Source organism: Leucopleurus acutus (genome assembly GCF_964270905.1).
Source record: "Leucopleurus acutus genome assembly, chromosome: 4".
Lineage (NCBI taxonomy): Eukaryota > Metazoa > Chordata > Mammalia > Artiodactyla > Delphinidae > Leucopleurus > Leucopleurus acutus.
In genome coordinates this window covers 69,180,980-69,203,090 of record NC_139146.1, presented here as the reverse complement: position 1 = coordinate 69,203,090, position 22,111 = coordinate 69,180,980, and the positions used below count along the sequence as shown (strand labels likewise).

At 32.0% G+C, this 22,111-nt stretch overlaps 1 protein-coding gene across 2 annotated transcripts in view; it reads left to right on the top strand.

The window, feature by feature from the left end:
• GABRG1 (gamma-aminobutyric acid type A receptor subunit gamma1) overlaps positions 1 to 20,160 on the top strand; it is a gene marked incomplete at both ends in the record, with an annotated part of 62,778 nt that extends 42,618 nt beyond the window's left edge. The window contains 6 exons of one of the 2 annotated variants that reach the window (XM_082838974.1): positions 2,744 to 2,964; positions 3,806 to 3,888; positions 7,108 to 7,245; positions 7,372 to 7,524; positions 11,559 to 11,770; positions 19,891 to 20,160. In XM_082838974.1, coding sequence (XP_082695100.1) covers positions 2,744 to 2,964; positions 3,806 to 3,888; positions 7,108 to 7,245; positions 7,372 to 7,524; positions 11,559 to 11,770; positions 19,891 to 20,160 — 1,077 coding nt within the window. The remainder of the gene's footprint in view (positions 1 to 2,743; positions 2,965 to 3,805; positions 3,889 to 7,107; positions 7,246 to 7,371; positions 7,525 to 11,558; positions 11,771 to 19,890) is intronic. The other variant, XM_082838975.1, reaches the window with a different exon arrangement.
• Between the last annotated feature and the right edge of the window lie 1,951 nt (positions 20,161 to 22,111).

Genomic DNA, 22,111 nt, shown 5'->3' with positions numbered 1-22,111 from the left:
AAAGAATGCTCAACATCATTAATCATTAGAAAAATGCAAATCAAAACTACAATGAGATATCATCTCATACCAGTCAGAATGGCCATCATCAAAAAATCTAGAAACAATAAATGCTGGAGAGGGTGTGGAGAAAAGGGAACACTCTTGCACTGCTGATGGGAATTTGAATTGGTACAGCCACTATGGAGAACAGTATGAAGTTTCCTTAAAAAACTACAAATAGAACTACCATATGACCCAGCAATCCCACTACTGGGCATATACCCTGAGAAAACCATAATTCAAAAACAGTCATGTACCAAAATGTTCATTGCAGCTCTATTTACAATAGCCAGGAGATGGAAACAACCTAAGTGTCCATCATCGGATGAATGGATAAAGAAGATGTGGCACATATATACAATGGAATATTAGCCATAAAAAGAAACGAAATTGAGCTATTTGTAATGAGGTCGATAGACCTAGAGTCTGTCATACAGAGTGAAGTAAGTCAGAAAGAGAAAGACAAATACCGTATGCTAACACATATACATGGAATTTAAGAAAAAAAAATGTCATGAAGAACCGAGGGGTAAGACAGGAATAAAGACACAGACCTACTAGAGAAGGGACTTGAGGATATGGGGAGGGGGAAGGGTAAGCTGTGACAAACTAAGAGAGTGGCATGGACATATATACACTACCAAACGTAAAATAGATAGCTAGTGAGAAGCAGCCGCATAGCACAGGGAGATCAGCTCAGTGCTGTGTGACCACCTAGAGGGGTGGGATAGGGAGGGTGGGAGGGAGGGAGACGCAAGAGGGAAGAGATACGGGAACATATGTATATGTATAACTGATTCACTTTGTTATAAAGCAGAAACTAATACACCATTGTAAAGCAATTATACTCCAATAAAGATGTAAAAAAAAAAAAAAAAGAGTTCGCCTGCAAATGCATGGGACACGGGTTTGCTCCCTGGTCCAGGAAGATCCCATGTGCCAAGGAGCAACTAAGCCAGTGGGCCACAACTACTGAGCCTGCGTGCCACAACTACTGAAGCCGGTGTGCCTTGAGCCCATGTGCCGTTTATATTTTGGAGAATAAAACCACTTCTGAGTGATTAAAATTTTAAAAATAAATAAATAAATAAATTGAATTAAGATCTTACAGGAAACATTAAAATTTTATTTGTTAAAAACTGTATGTGCAAAATTTTTAGTGGAATATGTTTATGAAATTTAAATATTTCATCTTTGTGGCAATTCATAATGTAAAAATAGGGCTTTTCCACTGGAGGCTTAGGAAGGCCAATTAAAATTTGTTGGATTATGGGATTATTAAAAAATAAATAAATAAATAAATAAAAATAAAATAAACCCACCGAAATAGATAAAAGGAGGTTTTCCACTCACTTTACTCTCTGTATTCTAGTCAAGTAAATTGTAATTTAAATATCCTGCCTGGAAATTAGGATTTGATCCAACTTCTCTATTGACAAGTTGATTCCTAATCTGTTTACTTATTATTCTCTCTACCATTTTAAAATGTTTTTCATTCATTAGTCAAGCTCCCAATTATAATTCCATTTATTATAAATATTTCTCTCCAGGTAAATTGGACAAGAGCTAGTATTACATCAAGAGTGAGTAACCAATCTCTCCCATCTCAAGTGACTCATATAAAATTTCATATCTTTCAATTTACTCTCTTCCTCCTCTTTTAATATCAAAGTTACACACAAATACATATAATCACTTTCTTTTCTCAGTAGCATCAAATATGCATTCTTATTCATTAATTTTATCAAATAAATTTTAATGCTTATAATATGGTAGATATTCTGTCAGGATATAAAGGTAGATTATACCTAATCACCTACTCCTAAGAATTCTCTCATAACCATGCAATTTCCTACTTACAGTCACTCGCTGATTATGGGCAGAGCCTTTGCTCTAATTATGGCACTCATCAGGCCTCACTGTGACCACCATTATATGTGGTTGTTAGATATATGGATTTGGGATTCAACCTACAGTGTCTCAGTTTTCATATCATCTGCTCTTTGATGTGGGGAGAATTATTTTACATCTCTATTAATAAATGTTCCTTAAAATAAAGATTATAGTAGTAATTATTCACAGGGCTGTAGTAAGGATTTAATGACATGATACTTGCAAAACTCAACAGATACTTGGCATATTATAAGTGCTTAATAGGGTGTGTGTGTGTGTGTGTGTGTGTGTGTCTGTGTGTGTCTGTGTGTGTGTATGATTGCTTTAAAATATTTGAAAACAGCGGATCTAAATAATTGAAATTAATTTTTTGGACAAAGGACAAGATAAGGGCTTTTAGATAATTTGGCGAGTGTTTGCATTTTGATTTTGTAGCTTGTGACTTTTTGTGTGACTTAAGCATTTGTAAATATCACAAAATTTAATATAATTGTTAACATGAAAATGATTGGCCTTTATATTTAATAGCTATATCCTACTTATTATAAATCTTGAATACAATTTACAAAAAAATATATAAAGCCACACGGGACAGCAGTAATTACGAGAAATATTGAATTTTAGTTTACATGACTCATGTAAACAATGAAAAAAAATGGTTAAGATAATGGCATACTTTTTTTCTACAAAAAAGACTGAGTTTAAGTGCTATTTACTTACAGAAACTTTATAAAAATTCAACCTGAAGAAAATGTCTAAAATAGTGGTTTTACTATTATAAGTCATTACTCTTCTTTTTATCTTTTAGGAATACACAATAGATATAATTTTTGCCCAAACCTGGTTTGATAGTCGTCTAAAATTCAACAGTACCATGAAAGTGCTTATGCTTAACAGTAATATGGTTGGAAAAATTTGGATTCCTGACACTTTCTTCAGAAATTCAAGAAAATCTGATGCTCATTGGATAACAGCTCCTAATCGTCTTCTTCGAATTTGGAATGATGGACGAGTTCTATATACTCTAAGGTATTACTGTTTAAGAAAACTTGTAGTTGCTCTAATTTATTTTCTATACTAATATTTGATCAACTCATAAATTTCCATTTTTCAAACTTGGCAAAGTGAGAAATATGAAGCTTCTTTTATACACTAAAATCTAAAATGGTGAACAATTGTGGAAACACTTGTTTAAGCTCGGAGTTACTAGTATGTGAAAAGGACTGAAAGCAAAGAGGAAAAACTCCTCGATTTCCCCTCTTTGAAGCAGAAGAGACTGTGGTACAAACATCATGTTTTTTTTAATCTATAGGGCAAGTGATTGACAGAGATTTTTCTCTGGGAGTTCATCCTGCTATAACATTTTAAAATACTCTGATTTTCAGTGGTGTAGTAAAACATCCCTAACACAGGATTAAATGAGGGTCGATGTGTAAGATTCAAGTTTATTTAATTCATTGTCCTGAACATATCAACTCATTAAGAATCATCCTGTTAATGGAAAGATGTTTATGGTCAAAAGAAAACAATTCACCATACTTAACCAGGTACACTCTGTTAACCTGCATGTGTGTGCACGTATATGTGTTTGTTGAGATCCTGAAGTATGAATTTTTAAGTGTAAACACAGAGATCACACTTGGGCTAATTATGAGTTATCTTAGTTGGCTGGAGAGAAAAATGTCAGAATTTTCTTATTCATTTATGAATGTTATTATATTACTACTGTGAGGCTTCAGAATTATTATTATTTTCTAGTGTATCACAGTCCATTATTGTAGGCCAAAATCACGTTTAAAAATTAGACAAAAGATTTTTAATGCCTGAAATTATTTCTCATTATTTAATATTTATTTTTCCATCTAAATAGATTGACAATTAATGCAGAATGTTACCTTCAGCTTCATAACTTTCCTATGGATGAACATTCATGTCCATTGGAATTTTCAAGTTGTAAGTGATAAAATACTTGATTTTTCATAGAATTTTATAGCCTCTGATCCTGTTTATTTAAAAATGTAAAATAAAATGAGATAAGCTACAATTTATACAATTTTCAGAAGTGTGGACTATGTTTAACTGTCTTAGATAAAATTACAAATGACATATTTGTTCCTGGCTTTAAGTTAAAAAGTGGCAATAAATCCATAGTAAATACATATATTTTATCATTCTTTACAAATCTTAGTTATATCCATGTCCTTTTCTTATTTTGATTAAATAAGGGACTACTAAGATAGATTTGTATTCAGATGTTTTTACACTGCCATGAATAAAAAGTTGATTGGAATTTTATTCATTTTCCTAGAGGCCAGATTTAACTTTATTACATTGTACTTTAAAATATATTTAATTGGTCTGGTGAAGAACATTTACTATATGGGTAGCAAATACTTGAGAAAACTTTAATGAGTTGGAAAAACCAAGGTATAAATAAATTTATGTTATTCAAAAGAATGAATGAAACACAGAGAAATGATTAGAGAGAAATAATTTAAATACAAACACTTAGTATTTTGTTGCAAAGAACTAGTTATAATCTTTCTATACCAATATCAGTTTTGTTTTATATTTACTAACATATTTATCCTCACATTTATCTTTATAAAAATGTTTTTCTACATAATATATAATTGAGCAAGTCTTGAAAACCCATAAAATGACTTTAAAAATATTGCTTATGTCTATGAATTGTATAATGCTTTTTCCTTTTTTAAAATTCAATTTTTTTCAGATATCACATTCTAGAATTTATTCACAGTAGATTACAAGTATTTATAAGTATTATCCTGCTTCTTCACTTTAAAAATTCCCATATATCTCTTGCTGTCATTTATTAAGGATTTTCTTGACTTTCTTAATAATTTTAATCTCACTAAAATGTCCTTTTTACTTCATAGTCTCATCTTTCACTGCTCTGATTTTCTAACATTGACTTCTCAATGAATAAAACAGCCAAATAACAGCAAAGACTTGATTAAAAGTAACATTCAAGGACTAGTTGATACACAAATTAAATTTAAAGATGTAGCAATTACTGTGTTCTCCTCTAGATATCATACCTGAATTCTTGGTACTGTCATTATTGGGAATATCCTATCCCTGTTAGTGCAATTGGGTGTTACTGACATAAATATAAAATAATCATAGCTATCTTTTTTCAGGCACTCTATAGGGGTCCAGTAGAGGATCCAGCCTCTCCATCTAATATTTCACAACAAATGTATTTGGAAGATTTCATTATGGCTCCCATTTTACAAGTCAACATCATGAGATTTAGAGTGGTTAAGTAACTAGCTCCCTGTTTCTATTTGTGCCCACATTTCTGTATATTATGATTATACTCTATTACTTCTACAATTCCAATGAAAAAGAAGGGAAATATGGAAAAACAAGATGCTAAACCTTTAGAACAAGAGAGAGAAGATGGAGAAAGGAAAGAGGAAACACATCCTTATACAGGCCAACAAAGATGAGAGCAAATTCATTGCATGGCTGATTAAGGGATCCTGGTGGGAAATGATACTCTGTTTTGGAACTTTTTAAAGTTGATACTGAATTTCATTCCGGTAATATGGTAGATTAACCTTTGTGTCTAAAACAATTTAAAACATTTTATTATTAAAATCATCTCAAAAACCTGTAAGTGATCACTAGGAAAGAATTTTCAGCCACAAAAATTCACATTAAAAGTTGAAACCAGAAAGGTAAGAAGGTTTGTAGCCTGAGGACATTTGCCAAAAAAAAGATAAAATTGAGCTTCGATTTTGACGGCCTTGTGGATTGGAAATGTAGTAAAACATGATCGCTACATACATCTGGGTTACAAAAGGCTGGACACTTAGAGTAACATTAGAGTAACAAGAAGGAGCACCCCCTCCCCCGTACACACACACATACACATACAAACACTAAGGTCTAAAAGGAAAGTTGTCTCTTCAATCAGCATACCAGGGTGAATTAACTCCTTGAGAGGATTTAACCACAAGCCCAGTCCCACATGGATTTTCCCAAATTTCCTACACTTGGTCCAAAAAACCCTTGTGGATTTCCAGGAAGTGTAGCAGAAACAAAATCATATCCTTTTTAAAAGAATTCACTTCCATTCTAGACAGCTGCAGAGAAGGCAAAGGCATTTTCAACATAAATAACAAAGGTCTAGTATCCAGAATATACATAAGAATTCAGATAAAAGAAAGATAAAAAGGAAAACCCAATAAAATAATGGGCAATTGACAAGCAGTTATCCAAAGAAGAAACCAAAGAATCTAATAAACACATGAAAATTTTTCTAGGTTTTATTCATAATCAGGAAAAAAGTGAAATAAAGTACACTCTACAGTGAAAATAAAGAAGACTGTCCACATAAACTTTAATGAGAATATGGATCCACATATATTTTCATACTCTGGTTGGTGAGAGATGAGTATAGTATACACTCTATGGAAAAAAGATTGACGCTGTTTCATAAAGTGGGAAGTATATGTAATCCACAACCCAGCTACTACATACCTAGGTATATATACCAGAGAAACTTTTGCATATACAATTGTGAGACATGTACAATAACATAACTAACGGCAGTGTTAGTAATAGCCAACAGAAAAGATTACAAGTGTGGACACAGTAAAATGGATAAATAAATTTTAGCACATCTTTACAATACAACAAATTTACTACTACTACATAAAACAGCATGGATGACTATTACAAATATGATATTAAAAGAAGTAAGATATAAAATAATGCATCCAGTATGTTAACAATCAAGCAGAGTTCAAAAAGAAACTAGACTAAGCTATATATTTCAGAATTGCCTATCAAAAAATCTATAACCAAAAAAACAAGGGGAGGATTATCACAGAAATCAGTTAGTGGTTACCTGTGGTCGGGAGGGGAAATACTATATTGGAGTGGACACATGGTTTTTCCCAAGGCTAGCAAGATTTTATTTCTTGATTTAAATGGAGTCAACATGGATTATCATTATTTAATCATTATGATTATTCCTTAACCTATACTCATAAATTTTATGCAGTATTTTTTCTATATTTGACATATAATAAAAATGAGAACAAATTTCAAAAGAATTTGTCTTTGGATGTTGGTATTGCAACAGTAACAGATTTGGATCTGCTAATGTATATATTTTTAATTTTAATTTTTACCTAGATGGATACCCTAAAAATGAAATTGAGTATAAGTGGAAAAAGCCTTCTGTAGAAGTGGCTGATCCTAAATACTGGAGATTATATCAATTTGCATTTGTAGGGTTACGGAACACAACTGAAATCTCTCACACAATCTCTGGTAAGAAGGAAATACAAATCAGTGATTAATCCTAGCATCAGTGGCATTTGTATTTAAATCTATGGTTTGGAATCCTATACTTATATGTATTTTATAGCCAAAATAAAACATATTTTTTTCTTCCAGGGGACTATATTATCATGACAATTTTTTTTGACCTGAGCAGACGAATGGGATATTTTACTATTCAGACCTACATTCCATGTATTCTGACAGTTGTTCTTTCCTGGGTGTCTTTTTGGATCAATAAAGATGCAGTACCTGCAAGAACATCACTGGGTATGACATGTAATATATGCTATAGTGTCATATGACTTTTAGCAACATTTTAATGTGATAAAAGTTTACAGTTTAATATGTTAGAAATAGTCCTCTAACTGCAGTCTGACAAAAATGAACAGATACTCTAGTGCAATATGATGTTGAAATGAATATATGAAACAAGTAGGAAAAAGAATTGTAAAGAGCTTGAAATCTCAGAAATGTTTTTAACATAGGTCAAGGGAAGAATAAAACTAAGTAAGAATTAATGCATGAAAATCATACATAATCCCTGAATCTTAAATGTGATCAATATTTTCAATCACTTTTTATCAAGATTTTATTTTTTAGCCAAATCACTAATAGCCAGTATTTATTGACTGGTGTGTGTTTAGAAAGCTTTGAAATCCCCTTCTCTTACAATGGTGCTAATGAACAGTCAATGGTTCCAAAGGGCAGGTGCTGAAAGGAGCAAGAAGTTTCCAGGCTTCTGTGATCTATAAAATGTGTAATAAGTCTGTGAATATTTTTGAGAGTTGCCTGTACAATAACACTGATTAAAAGGGTAATTTGTAATTCATACTTGATAAAATAGACTTTTCATCTTTTCTTTAGCAATGTGTTGCAATAGAGTCATAAGAAAATGTGTCTAATTATTATACATTGGTTTAAAAGAAAATGATAACCTAAATTTATGTATTGATATACAAAGATGAATTATTGATTAATTCCCAACATCCGTATAAGATATGAATCTCACTACTGATAACTGTGTCCTAAAAACATAAAGAAAGTTGGGACAGTTTCTAGTTTCAACAATAAAGAGGTTTTCATGTGGTTTCTATGGTAGCTGGTGACTAACTCCATTTAGTAAATATAGTAAAATGCAAATTACATAAAAGCAGCAAAATAAAATCTGAAGTACCTAGTTCTATACTTGGAAATTCAACTCCTTGGCAATTTAAATAGAGGTGTAGATATAGCTAGGGGATAAAATGCACTCATATCTGAGTTTTGTTTCCTACAATTATTTCAAATTATTTTATGTTCCAAGGTAATCAAATTACTTTAGTTTTTTTTGTATGCTTCTCTGAGTATACCAAATATTATATTTTGTTCTTAAATATTATTCTTATATTTCTTCCCAAAGAAAATTTGGATGGATTATTTCTACCATTAGGGTTATATGAAGACAAAAGCCTATGCCATAGTGTCATGAAAGAGAATAGTCAATAGTGGAATTGTGTTTTTACATGAATTCATATTTTTAATATTACCATATCAACTATAAGGATAAGCCATAGCCAGATCTAACTTAAAGAGTATCTCTTACAACTGTGGACTCTACGTAGTTGGAGGATCAAGGATTTTTTTTTAAGTGTACATACATACATCCATACATCCATCATTGAAGGACAATTTCCTGAGCCCATTTATTGAAGATTGTATTTTAACAAACATTTATCAAATGCTTTATGTGAAATAGGCAGCATCCTAGGTGCTGCAGTGTTAACAGTGAACAAATTGTGATGTGCTCTTGTTCATGTTAAAACATAAAACATTTATGTTTTAGTGGAGTGCTTGTTTTAAAAGGAAATCCACCATATTATTTTTAAGCTAAACTCTGTGATAATAATTACTAAATTAAAGAAATAAATGTGTAGAAGCTAAGTTCTGCTATAGTTTTCCTTAATTTATGCAATAGAAATGTAATAGTATTTTAGTAAAGTGAAATTTAATTCTGTCATTGATAATGAAATCAAAGAACACATTGGCCTTAAGATTTTTTTTTCTACTTGGGATGGGACATTTTTATGGAAGCCAGGAGTACCTTGGGAAAGCTACCTTTGTCTGACTATGGGAATGTTATGATTTAATAAGTTATTAAAAAAATAGTGCACAAATCAAGGAAGAGAGAAGACTGGTAGTCACTGAAATTATTTCGCACTTACCATATGAAAAGCCTTTAAATATAATTTTGGCTTAAAAAAAATTGAAGCAAAAACTGTCAGGAGGGCTTCGCTGGTGGCGCAGTGGTTGAGAGTCCGCCTGCCGATGCAGGGGACGAGGGTTCATGCCCCGGTCTGGGAAGATCCCACATGCCGCGGAGCGGCTGGGCCCGTGAGCCATGGCCGCTGAGCCTGCGTGTCCGGAGCCTGTGCTCCGCAACGGGAGAGGCCACACGTACCACAAAAAAAAAAAAAAAAAACTGTCAGGAATAATGGGAGAAATACACAAATCTGCAATAATAATTGAACATTTTAATACTCTTTCACTGATAGAATAACTACATGGAAAAATCAATTAAGATGTAGAAAATTTGAATGCAATTATCAAACTTAACCTGATTGATATTTATAAAACACTGCACCTAACTACAGAATACACAATATGTTCAAATGCATACAGAACATTAACCAAGATCTCAATAACATTCAAAAGACTAAAACTTTCCAGAGTATATTTTCTAACCAAAATGAAAGTAAATTAAAAATGAATAAAAATAACACAGATTAATAATGGCCTCAGTTATTTGGAAAAAATTTAAATGACCTTTAGATAACACTTGGGTTAAAGAAGAATCAAAAAGGAAATTAGAAAATATTTCAAACTTAATTTTAATAAGAATTTAACATATAAATATTTGTAATATGCAGCTAAAGCATGCTTAGAGGGGAAATTTTAAATGCTAGTATTAGAAAGGAAGAAGGATTTTACATCTACTTTAAAAAATAAGTAAATACCTTTTATATAAATATATTATACAAAATTTATTACATTACTGTGCCCATTTTTTAGATGAGAGGCACAGAGGAGTTAAGAAACTTCCCTGAGGTCACAGAGTTAAGAGCGGGAACATCAGAATTTGAACCTAATTTGCCTCCATGACTTCCAATTCATTATACGTGTATCATCTTTAATTTTTTCAACCCTAAGCGATAAAAATGAAAAGATGGGCATGTGAACGGAATTATTATTAAGGCATGTTTCAGTGTAGACATGAGGGAAAGAGGTGGATGTTGCCTTTACCATATCAAAGAGGCACTTTCTATTTTTTCAACCCAGATGTTGCCACTTTATAAATAATTGACCAAATTAAGATTCATTTGGCATTATATTTAGTACTTTTTTGGAGAGAAAACAATCCCACTAATGGTGCCTTCTTTCATAAGGCAAAGAATGAGAATTAAGGCAGTTTAGATCAGAAGAGACATAACATGTGCAGCTGTGAGTTAGGGGGCCTAAAATTAGTAGTGGTAAGAACCACAAGAAGGCCATGGATAAAGAGAAACAGATACCCGCAAAGATCCATACACAGGCCTGGGGCCCAGGCGGGTATTCTAATTTTATATGTTGACTTCTTCAAAACATGAAGATTTACTCTGTCTTTTTAAAGTATTCCCTTGATATCATTTTGCCTGTATTCTTTACCGAGATGAAAAAAATAGGTCTAATTCAAGTAATAAAAAAAAAAAATTCTATAGTAGTTTGGATTACTTCTAACTGTGTGTGGCACGAAACTTCAAATCACTGTAGATTAAATTGGGTAGAGGTCTAAAATGGCTTCCGGTGCTCTGGCTATTGTATTCCAGAAAAATGCAATTAGGAAGAGGGAACGAAGAGCATTTCCTATCTTTCTAATGACATCTTTTGGTAGTTGTTTACACCCTTGACTTAATTCTTCTTGGCTAGATTTCAGCCTGTGGGCACACATAGCTAAAAGAAGCTGGCAAATAAATTTGTACTTTCAGGCAGGTGCAGACTAGCTAAAAATTGGATAGTCTATTATTATGGAGGAAGGGAAGAATAGGTACAGGGAGTAAACTACCTGCGGTCTGGAGAATTTAGATGATTAGAACACACAGAGACACAAAGAACACATTGAACACAATGTAGCTATGGTTACCAGAATTTTTTTTTTTCTGTAAATCACAAGTAATTATATGCTTTTGTTTCCATTGTTTATTTCTGCTCACAATATTGCCAAATCGGTTGGAAGAATAAAAATGGTCTTATTTTTCATCATTTATTTTTCTTCCCTCCCTCCACAGGTATCACTACAGTTCTGACTATGACAACTCTGAGTACAATTGCCAGGAAGTCCTTACCTAAGGTTTCTTATGTGACTGCGATGGATCTCTTTGTTTCTGTTTGTTTCATTTTTGTTTTTGCAGCTTTGATGGAGTATGGTACCTTGCATTATTTTACCAGCAACAAAAAAGTTAAGACTACTAGAGAAAGAAAGCTAAAAAATAAGGCCTCGGTATGTTAAAAAAAAATCTCTATTTTATAAGCAACAATTTACTGTTAGAGATACTCTTTTCTCATGTTATACTTTCTTAGACTGATATGGTTGCTAGTGGTACCTTGACAAAAGATAAAAAAATATTAAGATGAAACTGGAGTACCTAACATTGCCCACCAGCAAAAGTATTCTTATATTTTTCCCTAGAAAAGACTTTTGGATCAACTTTGTAAAGAGTGGTTATTATGCTGTGAAATTTTCTACAAGTCGTAAATTCTTTGTACCTAAAAATTATTTAAACTCTCTCTTTGAATCTATTTTTGTGATAGGATTTGGACTTCTTACACTGGTACCCCACAAAATTAACTTAATTTTTAGAGATAAAGATCTCTCTTTAATGTTAGTATTCAGCTGTGTTTGAAAGACATAGCTTTCTATGTCATAGAGAAGATATGTTTGGCTTTTGTATATTTGTACTCACTTACTCCCCCTTCCCAAGCATATATCTACCTTAACTTACATCACATCAAGTTGATAAATTAGAATTAACTCTACTGATTCTAAAACACTTAAGTATTGGATGATTAACTATAGTTTCTTTTCATAATGGCAATTATAACAACTTTAAAGTAATATCTAACACTGAGTATTCCAGGAACTCCTTTATATGCAAAATTTCATTTATGCCCCTAGGCACCTTATACATACAAGTTCAGTAATTTGCACAAGGACAAACTTAGGAAGTCAAGGATCCAAGACTCAAACCCAGGTCTTTTATGATGACAGAGGTCAAGCTTGTAATCCTTCCTTTATGTGGCCTGTTTTCATAGGACTCAGAAAAGTAAACATCTTTTTCTCCAATATTAACAAAAAAGACACTTCACTGCTAATTCCAATAAATGTTTTTAAAGCAGATTTTTTCCAGAATGCCAACATACTTGAGGACTATATAAAACAGTTATGCATGAGTGGCAAGCTTGTAAACCTACCATTGCATGTACATAATGACGCATGGGATTTTTCATGTTATGTCCTAAATTTGTAAGTTCTAAGATTCAATGCTTTTTCTCCCTTCCCCCCTTTTTCATTAGTTTCCTTATAAAACTTTACCATACTTTTAAATTATATTTTACCTTTTATGTTATACTCCAAGGACCAAAGCCTTGTGTATTTGGTTCCAGATTCCCACAATATCCCAAGGAAGGAGAGCACATTGTTGGTGGTACACATTTCAGAACTTACACGGTAGAATTAACATGTGACTCTCTCAACTTGACATGATTTTAGCTTATCCATAGGATTTATTATGGCCTCTGAGTGGACAAAGCATCAGGGGGCAATGATTTCAGCTTTAAAATCCATTTGCTAATTTTTTAGGTAAAGAAAAACACAAGTTTTCTACTATCTTCCTTTAATCCAAGCCAAACATCCTCTCTGAATTTTCCATTTCATCATTTACTCATCCACAGCTGTGCTTGATTAATACCTTGACAATTTTATTTTTGGAAATTGTGAATGAAAATGTTTAGAATAAAAATAATTAACATTATAAACCAGACAATGTACAATCTCACATGGATTCTGGAATTTCATTCTAAGAATATGTAATACAGGTACTAATATTATCTAAGGCTACTCAACCAATAAGTGGCTACTGTAGGACTACAGATAATCAGTTTGACTCCAGATCATGTGCTCTCAACCACATTACCAGATGTCTCATTTACTCAGGAAGCTGAAACATTGGAGTATGAGCGTTAACATTATGACATTCATTTAATCATTCATTCATCAAATATTAATTAAGGACACCCATGTTCTAGGCACTGTTCTAGAATAGTTATTTAGGAAAAAAATGCCTGTATGTTGAGTATTTAAAACTTAGCACCAAACCCAAGAAGCAAAATATTAAAGATGAAAAATTAAGGAATAAAAAATAAATGAGCGCTCTGAAGCATTAAACTGCAAATAGCAAAAGTTAAATTGATATGTAATTGACTACCTAGGTAAGAAAAATATTTTTAGAGCCGTCCAAAATAAAATTCTATAGTAGTTTCTTTCTGTTCAGTTATGTGCTTCGTGAGCTTTTTCAATACAAAATGACACTTTAAGTGAAAAATTGGATCAGTAATCAAATCTGACTCCCTGACTAGTTCAGTGTTTAGCCATATGGTCTTGCCAATCAGGTAAATCAGAGCACACTTTTATGAAGAATAGATAGCTCTGCTTGCTGTTGTCTCAAAATATTCTATTTAAGGGCTTTGTGGAATCTGTGTTTTTCTTCTGTTCCAGCCAGGAGGATCAAATGCAAGCCTAGACCCAGAAATCTTGCAGCATCTTGCCTTTACACCTGTTTTAATTGTTTGTGAGTTTATCTTCGTTCTCTCTCTCTCTGTCTCTCTCTCTCTATCTATCTATCTCTATCTCTATCTCTCTCTATCTCTGTCCTTCCATCTGCCCACTTTATTTTATAGGCTCAAAATTCTGAGTTGTTTAAAATCCAGCATTTCCCTTTTCTTCACCAAATTATTTATGGCAATAGGCCAGGACCAAAGATCTTGCCTAGAGTCACTGAAAAGTCAACATGTCTGTTATTAAAAGAAACTAAAATCCCCTTCTTGACATCTCTTTGACTGCTTAGCTGAGAATCCCAGAAAACTCCAATTTATTTTACTCAGGAAGAGATGATATTTGAACACAATAGATTTTTAGCTTCAATGACCCCTCTAAGAAAAATATAACTTAATAAAGATGCTTTCTACCTTACTCTCCACATGATATATTGGACCTTTTCTCTCTTTCTTTTTCTTGCTCTCTCTCTCTCCAACTCCCTTCCTCCTTTCCTTCTTCTCCCCCTTCCTTCTTCCTTCCTTCCTTCTTTCCATTATCCCTTTCTTCCTTCTGGCCTTACTTATGTCCATATTTCTTTGTTTCTTTCTCCTTTATTTTTTATTGTGAAAGTCAGTGACATTTTGACTTCGTCCATATTACCATCCAATATATTTTATTGGGTTTTTATTTCTACTCATTAAGAATATGATTCACGTGTGTTTGTATCAATATCTATTTTCACGAGAATCTAATAAGTTAACTACATTGAAGTACAGAATCAAGATCCTTATGAAACATGTAAAGATCTCAGAAAAGCAATAGTAGTAAACCAGCTAACTAAAGAGTAGTTCTTGTTGAAACTCAAATAGCCCATTGATGATAAAAAAAAATCTCAGAAAACCATGTTATACCTACATCAGGAGCCTGATCTACCCATTTGAGGTAGAACTTATTTGTAATCTCTCAATTGGTTAAAATGTTAAATGAAGGAAGTTTATTTCACCAGCCATGAACAAGGCACTATGAAGAAAATAACGACACAATGTGTTCTTTGCTTTCAGGGATATTTGAATCTAGTTGTGGAAAAATACATTAGAAGTGTAAATGTAAGATAATAAAGTACAGTACAAATAACAGTCCAATATAAAAACCAAAAGTAGACAAAGACACTATAAGGAAGTAGCAGTTAGGTGACTGGTTTCAAATACCTTTTCGGCAGCAAAATATTTTCTATGATAGATATAAGTTGAGAATATTTAAAGATGTTCTTATTGAAATAGAGATAGGTACCACAAAGTCTGAACAAAGTGGCCTGTCCTATGCACAGAGGAAATCTCGAGACATCATGTAATACAGTCTGTGAAGCACTAACAAGCACATAGTGTTGAGAAGAGGCTATGTCATTGTGAGCCAACAGTACAGTGGGTGGCCTTTTTCATTTCATTGTAAATAATTTATTCAAAATGTATGTAAACTAACTCTTCCAAAGGGAATTTGATAGAGAAAATTACAAAGAAAGCATGGCATCATTGAAGTAGTTCTTTAAAGAATAAGTTGCAGTTTTCAGGAAAACAAATTATCAAGAATATTTGAGAGAGAAGGAACCATGTAAGCCAAGTTGAGGCATACATATAAGAATACAAAGTAGATTTGTATATTTCTCAGGCTTTTCGTCTAATACAGTAGCCACTAGCCATATGGCGAGGTTGATTTAAATTAATTAAAATCAACCAAAATTTAAAATTTAGTATCTTAGTAGCATTAGTCACATTTCAACTGCTTAATAGCTACATGTAACTAGTGGCTACCATATTGAACAATACTGATACAGAACACTTCAAGCACTGCAAAAACTTCTCTTGGACAGTGCTATAGAAAAGAGGAATCTTAGGAAAGAAAATATCCAAGTTGAGGATAGAAAAGTGGTTTATTGCTGAGAAGTGGAAAGTCTCCAGTACCATGTTAAAAATTTCGATTTTGCACTGTCAGCACTGATAAGCCATGCATGTTTTTAAGCAAGATGGCATATTTGCTTCTATGTTTTTGAAAGATAATTATAAGTAGCATGGAGTATATACTTGAATGGCAAAAGAAGCAAGGAGATAAAGACTATTGCAGTAGTTCAATAAGTCATATATTACTGAGAGTGGGACTAGGGCATTGGAGTGGAAATAATGTGTGGAAGGGTGTGTTTTTTGTTTCTTGTTTGTTTGTTTGTTTTTGCCCACAATACCCAACCATAACATTTTCTTCACACAAAAAAAAATATCGTATTTTCAGCCAGTGCATATCTATATGAATAAACATTCTTCTACCTTTCAGAGCACAAAAATAATGAAAAGATGAATCAATACACAGTTTCACAAATTATAAACCTTCTTCCCAGTAATGGTAATTGGCAAAGCTCCTAGGAAGGATTATTTGATATTGGTGAAATGTGAAATACAGTAAGAAGTTTACTTGTGCATGGTTGAAACAAATGAACAAATCAAACAGTATATAAATGTACAAGTGAGAATACAATTCTCTGCTTCACAGCCTTGGTCCCAACCCTCAGAAATTTTTTTTTTAACTTTCTATTTTTTACTTTCCTCTGATAATTATTTCCATTAACTTCTAATTCTTGGAGTACCAAAATTGACAACTCAGAATCACCAAAATCCACCTCATGTCTATTTTTAAACATTGATGTAGATCTTGTAATTTTTGAAATTCTCACTGATAAATAACTGGGATTTTGTGAAAGTTGATTGGAGAAAATCTGTGCTTAGTTTGGCATTCTCATGTGCCACTTTTTGAATGAGAAATTAATAGTGATATTAGTTAATATTTCATAGTATCAATAACATGACCTAATAATGTTTGCTAATCATATTGCTAATACTTAATATTATTAATTGTATTAGTATATGATCTAAATAGTTATTATATTATTGGTCTTGGTGCTTAAAATATATTTTGTATATTTAACTATACGATTAATCTATAAGTAAGAGTATTTAATATATAACCAGACACATATGTATCTTTAATAGTGAGAATGGGATGGATTTCTCAAAATGTTAAGTTCAGCTACTCTTAGTGACTTTTTAAAATAACAAAAAAATGGTATATTCTCAAAACTACATCATTTGAAGTAAAAGGAAATTCTATTCAATTGTGTTGTTTCTTTTTATGTCATTTAAATGGATCTATTTTATTTTTTCAATGTTTGCTATTTGGGGGGCAGCAGGATTTTTATTTGAGAAATTGTAAGGTGGGTTTTGCTGTTGTACTTCAGATAAATAAGGCATATAATGTTTATATTGTTCCAATTAATTTTTCAGTGGTTTCCAAGGTCACAAATGTGTCGAAAGTATTTTATTTAACTGATACTGTGTCAGCTCTTTGGCTATTTTTCTCAATACATATAAAATTCATTCCTAGTCACATTCATCATTCAATAAAGCATAGTTTCTTTCAATTTATGAATTAGTGGCGTTTTGGGGGAGGCAGCAGGAAACTAGAAAATTGTCAATCTAAATTGTCACTGCAATAAGAAGCTCTCCATGATTTTGACCACCAGGGATTGGTCAATGTTTTAAATGAACCATTTGCAGTTTTCCTCCATTTTTGTGTACTTTAATGTTTAATCATACCTCTCATGCACAACTGATATCTTCTAACAAACACACCATCTTCCCATTTATGGCAGTTCTGAATGATATATGGAATGTGTCTTATGCCATATAATCTTGAAATTGCGGACTAACAAACTTGCATTTTAACCACTTTTCACTCTGGTTAACATTGGAACATATGTTATTTAAGTATTAAGTAACAAGAAAATGAATACCAATTTGCCTCATTTTTATACGTAAGTTTAGTGCTCCACTAAAATTTAGGAGTCTAGTCGAGTATCTCCAGGTGTCAATCTCAAAAAAGATCTGTCATTAACATTTAATAACATACTACGTCCGTTTTTCATGATATATCTAGGCAAGTGAAGTCATGCATTTGTGTTTAGGGCATGGCTTCTTATCTTCAGGCTGCATATTTTGTTCCTAATATGGATGTTATGACTTGTGTGATGGTTTTATCTTTTTAAAATATCACTAAATGTGATTATTTGCTTCTCTTTGCATCTACTGAATGTTTAATATGTAGTGGGTCAGATTCTATGTTTCTTTTCAGAAATGAAATGGGTCCAAATTTTTAAAAATTATCATTTTTTGTGTTTAATTTTTAAAATCTTTCTCATACAATGTTTAATTTTCATGGCTTTGAGATTTATTTCAAAATTTAGGATGAAAAAATTTTATAAACATTTTCATTAGAATTTAAAATCAGGATAAAACAATTGTTATAATCTCAGCATTGTATTCAGTGTTTACATAATGACACCACTGATTATAATAAATTGTGAGATTCACATTTTAAAATAATCCCTGAAATATGTGGAAGTCCTGAGAGATGAAGAGTTACTAAAACGGCAATCCTCACTCATATTTTACTTGCCATTTTATTCAAGCGTTCATTAATGTATTTCTTTCCAGGAACATTTTTGATGAGGTCCAAGTTTTTGTTGTTGTTTTTATTGTTATTATTGCTTGTTTTAGCACATATTTCATAGTCAATTATGATATATCCTCTCCAGGAATCAACAGTAGCAATGACAATTACAACACTATTATCAATTGGCAAGGGAATAGTTGCTATGTTTCAAATATTTTGTTTGGTGTTTTATGTATATCATCTCATTTACTCATCAAACAGATCTATGTATTGTTATCGTGGCTTTGGTATGGCAAAAGACACAGACACAAAAGAGCAGTGACATTTCCTGTTCAAAGTTACAGGACTCTACTGGGCAGAGCTGGAATTTCAGCCTAAGTAACTGCTTTAATATTGCACAATATCCTGACTCCAAAGTGATTGCTCCAAAGTGATTGTTCCAAAGTGTTGGCTTTAATATTCCACAGTATCCTGGCCATGCTCAATTTTTTATACTTTTAAAAATTCTTGTTCTTATTTAAGTATTATTCAGAACATGGTATCATCAAGAGTTAGTTTGATATGTGTCCCAAAAAATCTTGGTAAAAATAATAACTATTACTACTAGGCAAGACAAAGCATGGATCATTTTACATGTTATGAAGTTTATTCAGCACAACCATCACAAAAATTAGGTGGTAATATAATTCCAGCTGGATAGCTGGAATGAGCAGAATTTTGGTAGAATTAGCAGAATTTTGAATACCAGTTGTTCCCCAACCTGAATTTTTACCTCCTGCACATTCTGTCTCCCAAATATGATGCTTTGTGCCTATCCACAACTCCAGACCTCATATCTTTTTTATTCATTCATAGCTCCTCAAAGTTTTCTGCTTTATCAGAATGTCATCTTTACTATTTGTTCTCATTATTACTAAAATAAAGTACAGAATAAACCATAGCAAACAAACACATGTTTATAGCATTGTAAATGTTTTACTGTAAAATATCATAGAAAAATATAGTTTATTCTCATTTTAGAATTAGATTCATGGTTAACAATAATTCAGTAGAACAACTTTCTAAAGGTATAAAATATATATTTAATTTTGAGTGTTTTTTTCCCTGCAAAATCTTTGGAATGTAAAATAATATTTTTATGTGCTACAAGGTAAATTATAATCTAAAAACATGTTAGAATTGGGTATTCATTTGATTTTTGGAAAATAAGATCATTTTTACTGCGTGTCAGTCTCTCAGAGTTTGCCTTGAGGGGACAAATTGATCTTTTTTATGATTTTTTTTTCTCAAAACTCATTTATTATTTTACTCAGATGTCCTCTGGACTCCATCCAGGATCTACTCTCATTCCAATGAATAGCCTTTCTCTGCCGCAAGGAGAAGATGATTATGGGTACCAGTGCTTGGAGGGAAAAGATTGTGCCAGCTTCTTCTGTTGCTTTGAAGACTGCAGAACAGGATCATGGAGGGAAGGGAGGATACATATACGCATTGCCAAAATTGATTCCTATTCTCGAATATTTTTCCCAACAGCTTTTGCCTTGTTCAATCTGGTTTACTGGGTTGGCTATCTTTACTTATAAATTCTACTTACTAGGCAAAACTCATAAGAAGTCTGACTAAATCCAATATAATCGACTGTCCTTCAGTAACATGAAGTTTAAATTTAAAATGCAGAGAAACCAATGGTTAAAATGTGAATAGTTATTTTAACTATTTTACAGCTTTCTTGGGTAAATAAAGTAGCAGCTTTCAGATTAATATATGTAAATTTATGTAAAACAGATTAGTTGCAAAATTCAGTATATTAAAATAGTATTATATATTTGTACTTTAATTTTCTTTATTTTTACATATATCCTATTATGATTTTGAATTTATAAGTTCTGTGATTCATATTTCAAAGATGGAATAATTTTAATATATATTTTATTTAAACATAACCTATCATTTGTAATGGTAGCTTAATCTAATGCCTAATATTTATGTAATATGTTTTTGCCTAGAAAATATTGTTAATTTGATTTTTTTTTTTTTGCTTTTTATTTTTATGCTCTGTTTGGACTAGAGTTAGTTGAAAACATATGAAACATATGAAAACAATGATTTCATTGGATTGACTTCCAAGAAACTTTACTCCCAAAAACAAATTAATTTATTTTTAATTTTTTTATTATTTAAAAAAGAAAAGGCCATTTTACCTTATCTTTGATCCAATTCATTTCCTGATGAAACATTAAATAAAACTCCAGTTATATTTAGGTTTGGTGATTTACAAACTAAGATGGAAACCATCAAAGTAATTTAAATACAAGGTGAAAAAAAATGAAGAATATTACATTTAACCATTTTATTCTCTGCTGCATAGCATTTATGAAGAATGAAGAGATTAACACTGAAGTGTTTAGATCTACCGACCCTGAACTTAAATACAGAAAGAACTGACTTTTTCTTAACCCTCTACAAAAATGTTACATTCCTTAAATTAACCAAAAACATTGAGGAACAGGGCTTCTATTTGCTCATTGTGGCTAAAGAATTATTATCTAGCAAATTGATTTGAAATGCATATTGAGGATATGGTCTTAATTACGTGCTATTAACATTTTTCAGACCAGAAATGTTCTAGAAACACAGTCTTAGGCTTGTGTTCTATATCGCCTTTCCCAGTTCCTAAATTTGGACTTGGTCAGCTTTACGACTTTGTTATCAATTTTAATGATATTCTCTTTTTTTAAAAGATGTGAGCAGGCACAAAAATCATGTTAAAGGTGGAGTTCTGTTAGAGGCACCTCTAATGAACATGAGTGTGTGGAGCTCTCTCAATTCTGAGAGGAACAAAAATAGTCTTACTATAGTTTAAAGCCTGTTGCTTAATAGTTTCCAAAATGTCTGTTTTGTTAAGAGGCAAGATAAATTTAGGCTTTAATTAATCTATTCCTGTAACTAGTTGGGCATATCAACTATTTATAAGAACTCCCTATTCATTCACCATTACCTAATTATCTGTAAAATCACCAGAGTGATCTTGAAGATAGCCTTTAAAAATTGTTTCCATTGTCAAGAGCAACTATCAGGATGAATAATTTTGTGATCAAGGCCTATCTTATGGTATGTGGAGGAAGCTATCACCTGTGCGCCTGACACCATGTGGATAGTGAATACATGTGTATGCTCTGGCATGGTTATACTTATGATTTTAGAATATATAGTGTTTTGGTTTTTTTAATCTAAATATGTTTCATTGGGTATCCACCACCTACATATGAACTTTTTTACTTTGCTTATAAATCTTGGAAAAACGTAAGCATGAATTAAATGATATTGCCCAAATATCCACCGACACTGGTTTTTTCTGAATGGAGAGCCAAATTAAACTTTGGCCATGTATATATTCACTTACAAAGTGCTCATGCATTCATTGTTATAACATTGAGTATTGATGGATATTCTTAACGTAAGCATTCATTTAAAGATAAATGAAAAATGAAGTACCAACGAAGAATAAATCATTTCAGTAAAATGTATCATGGC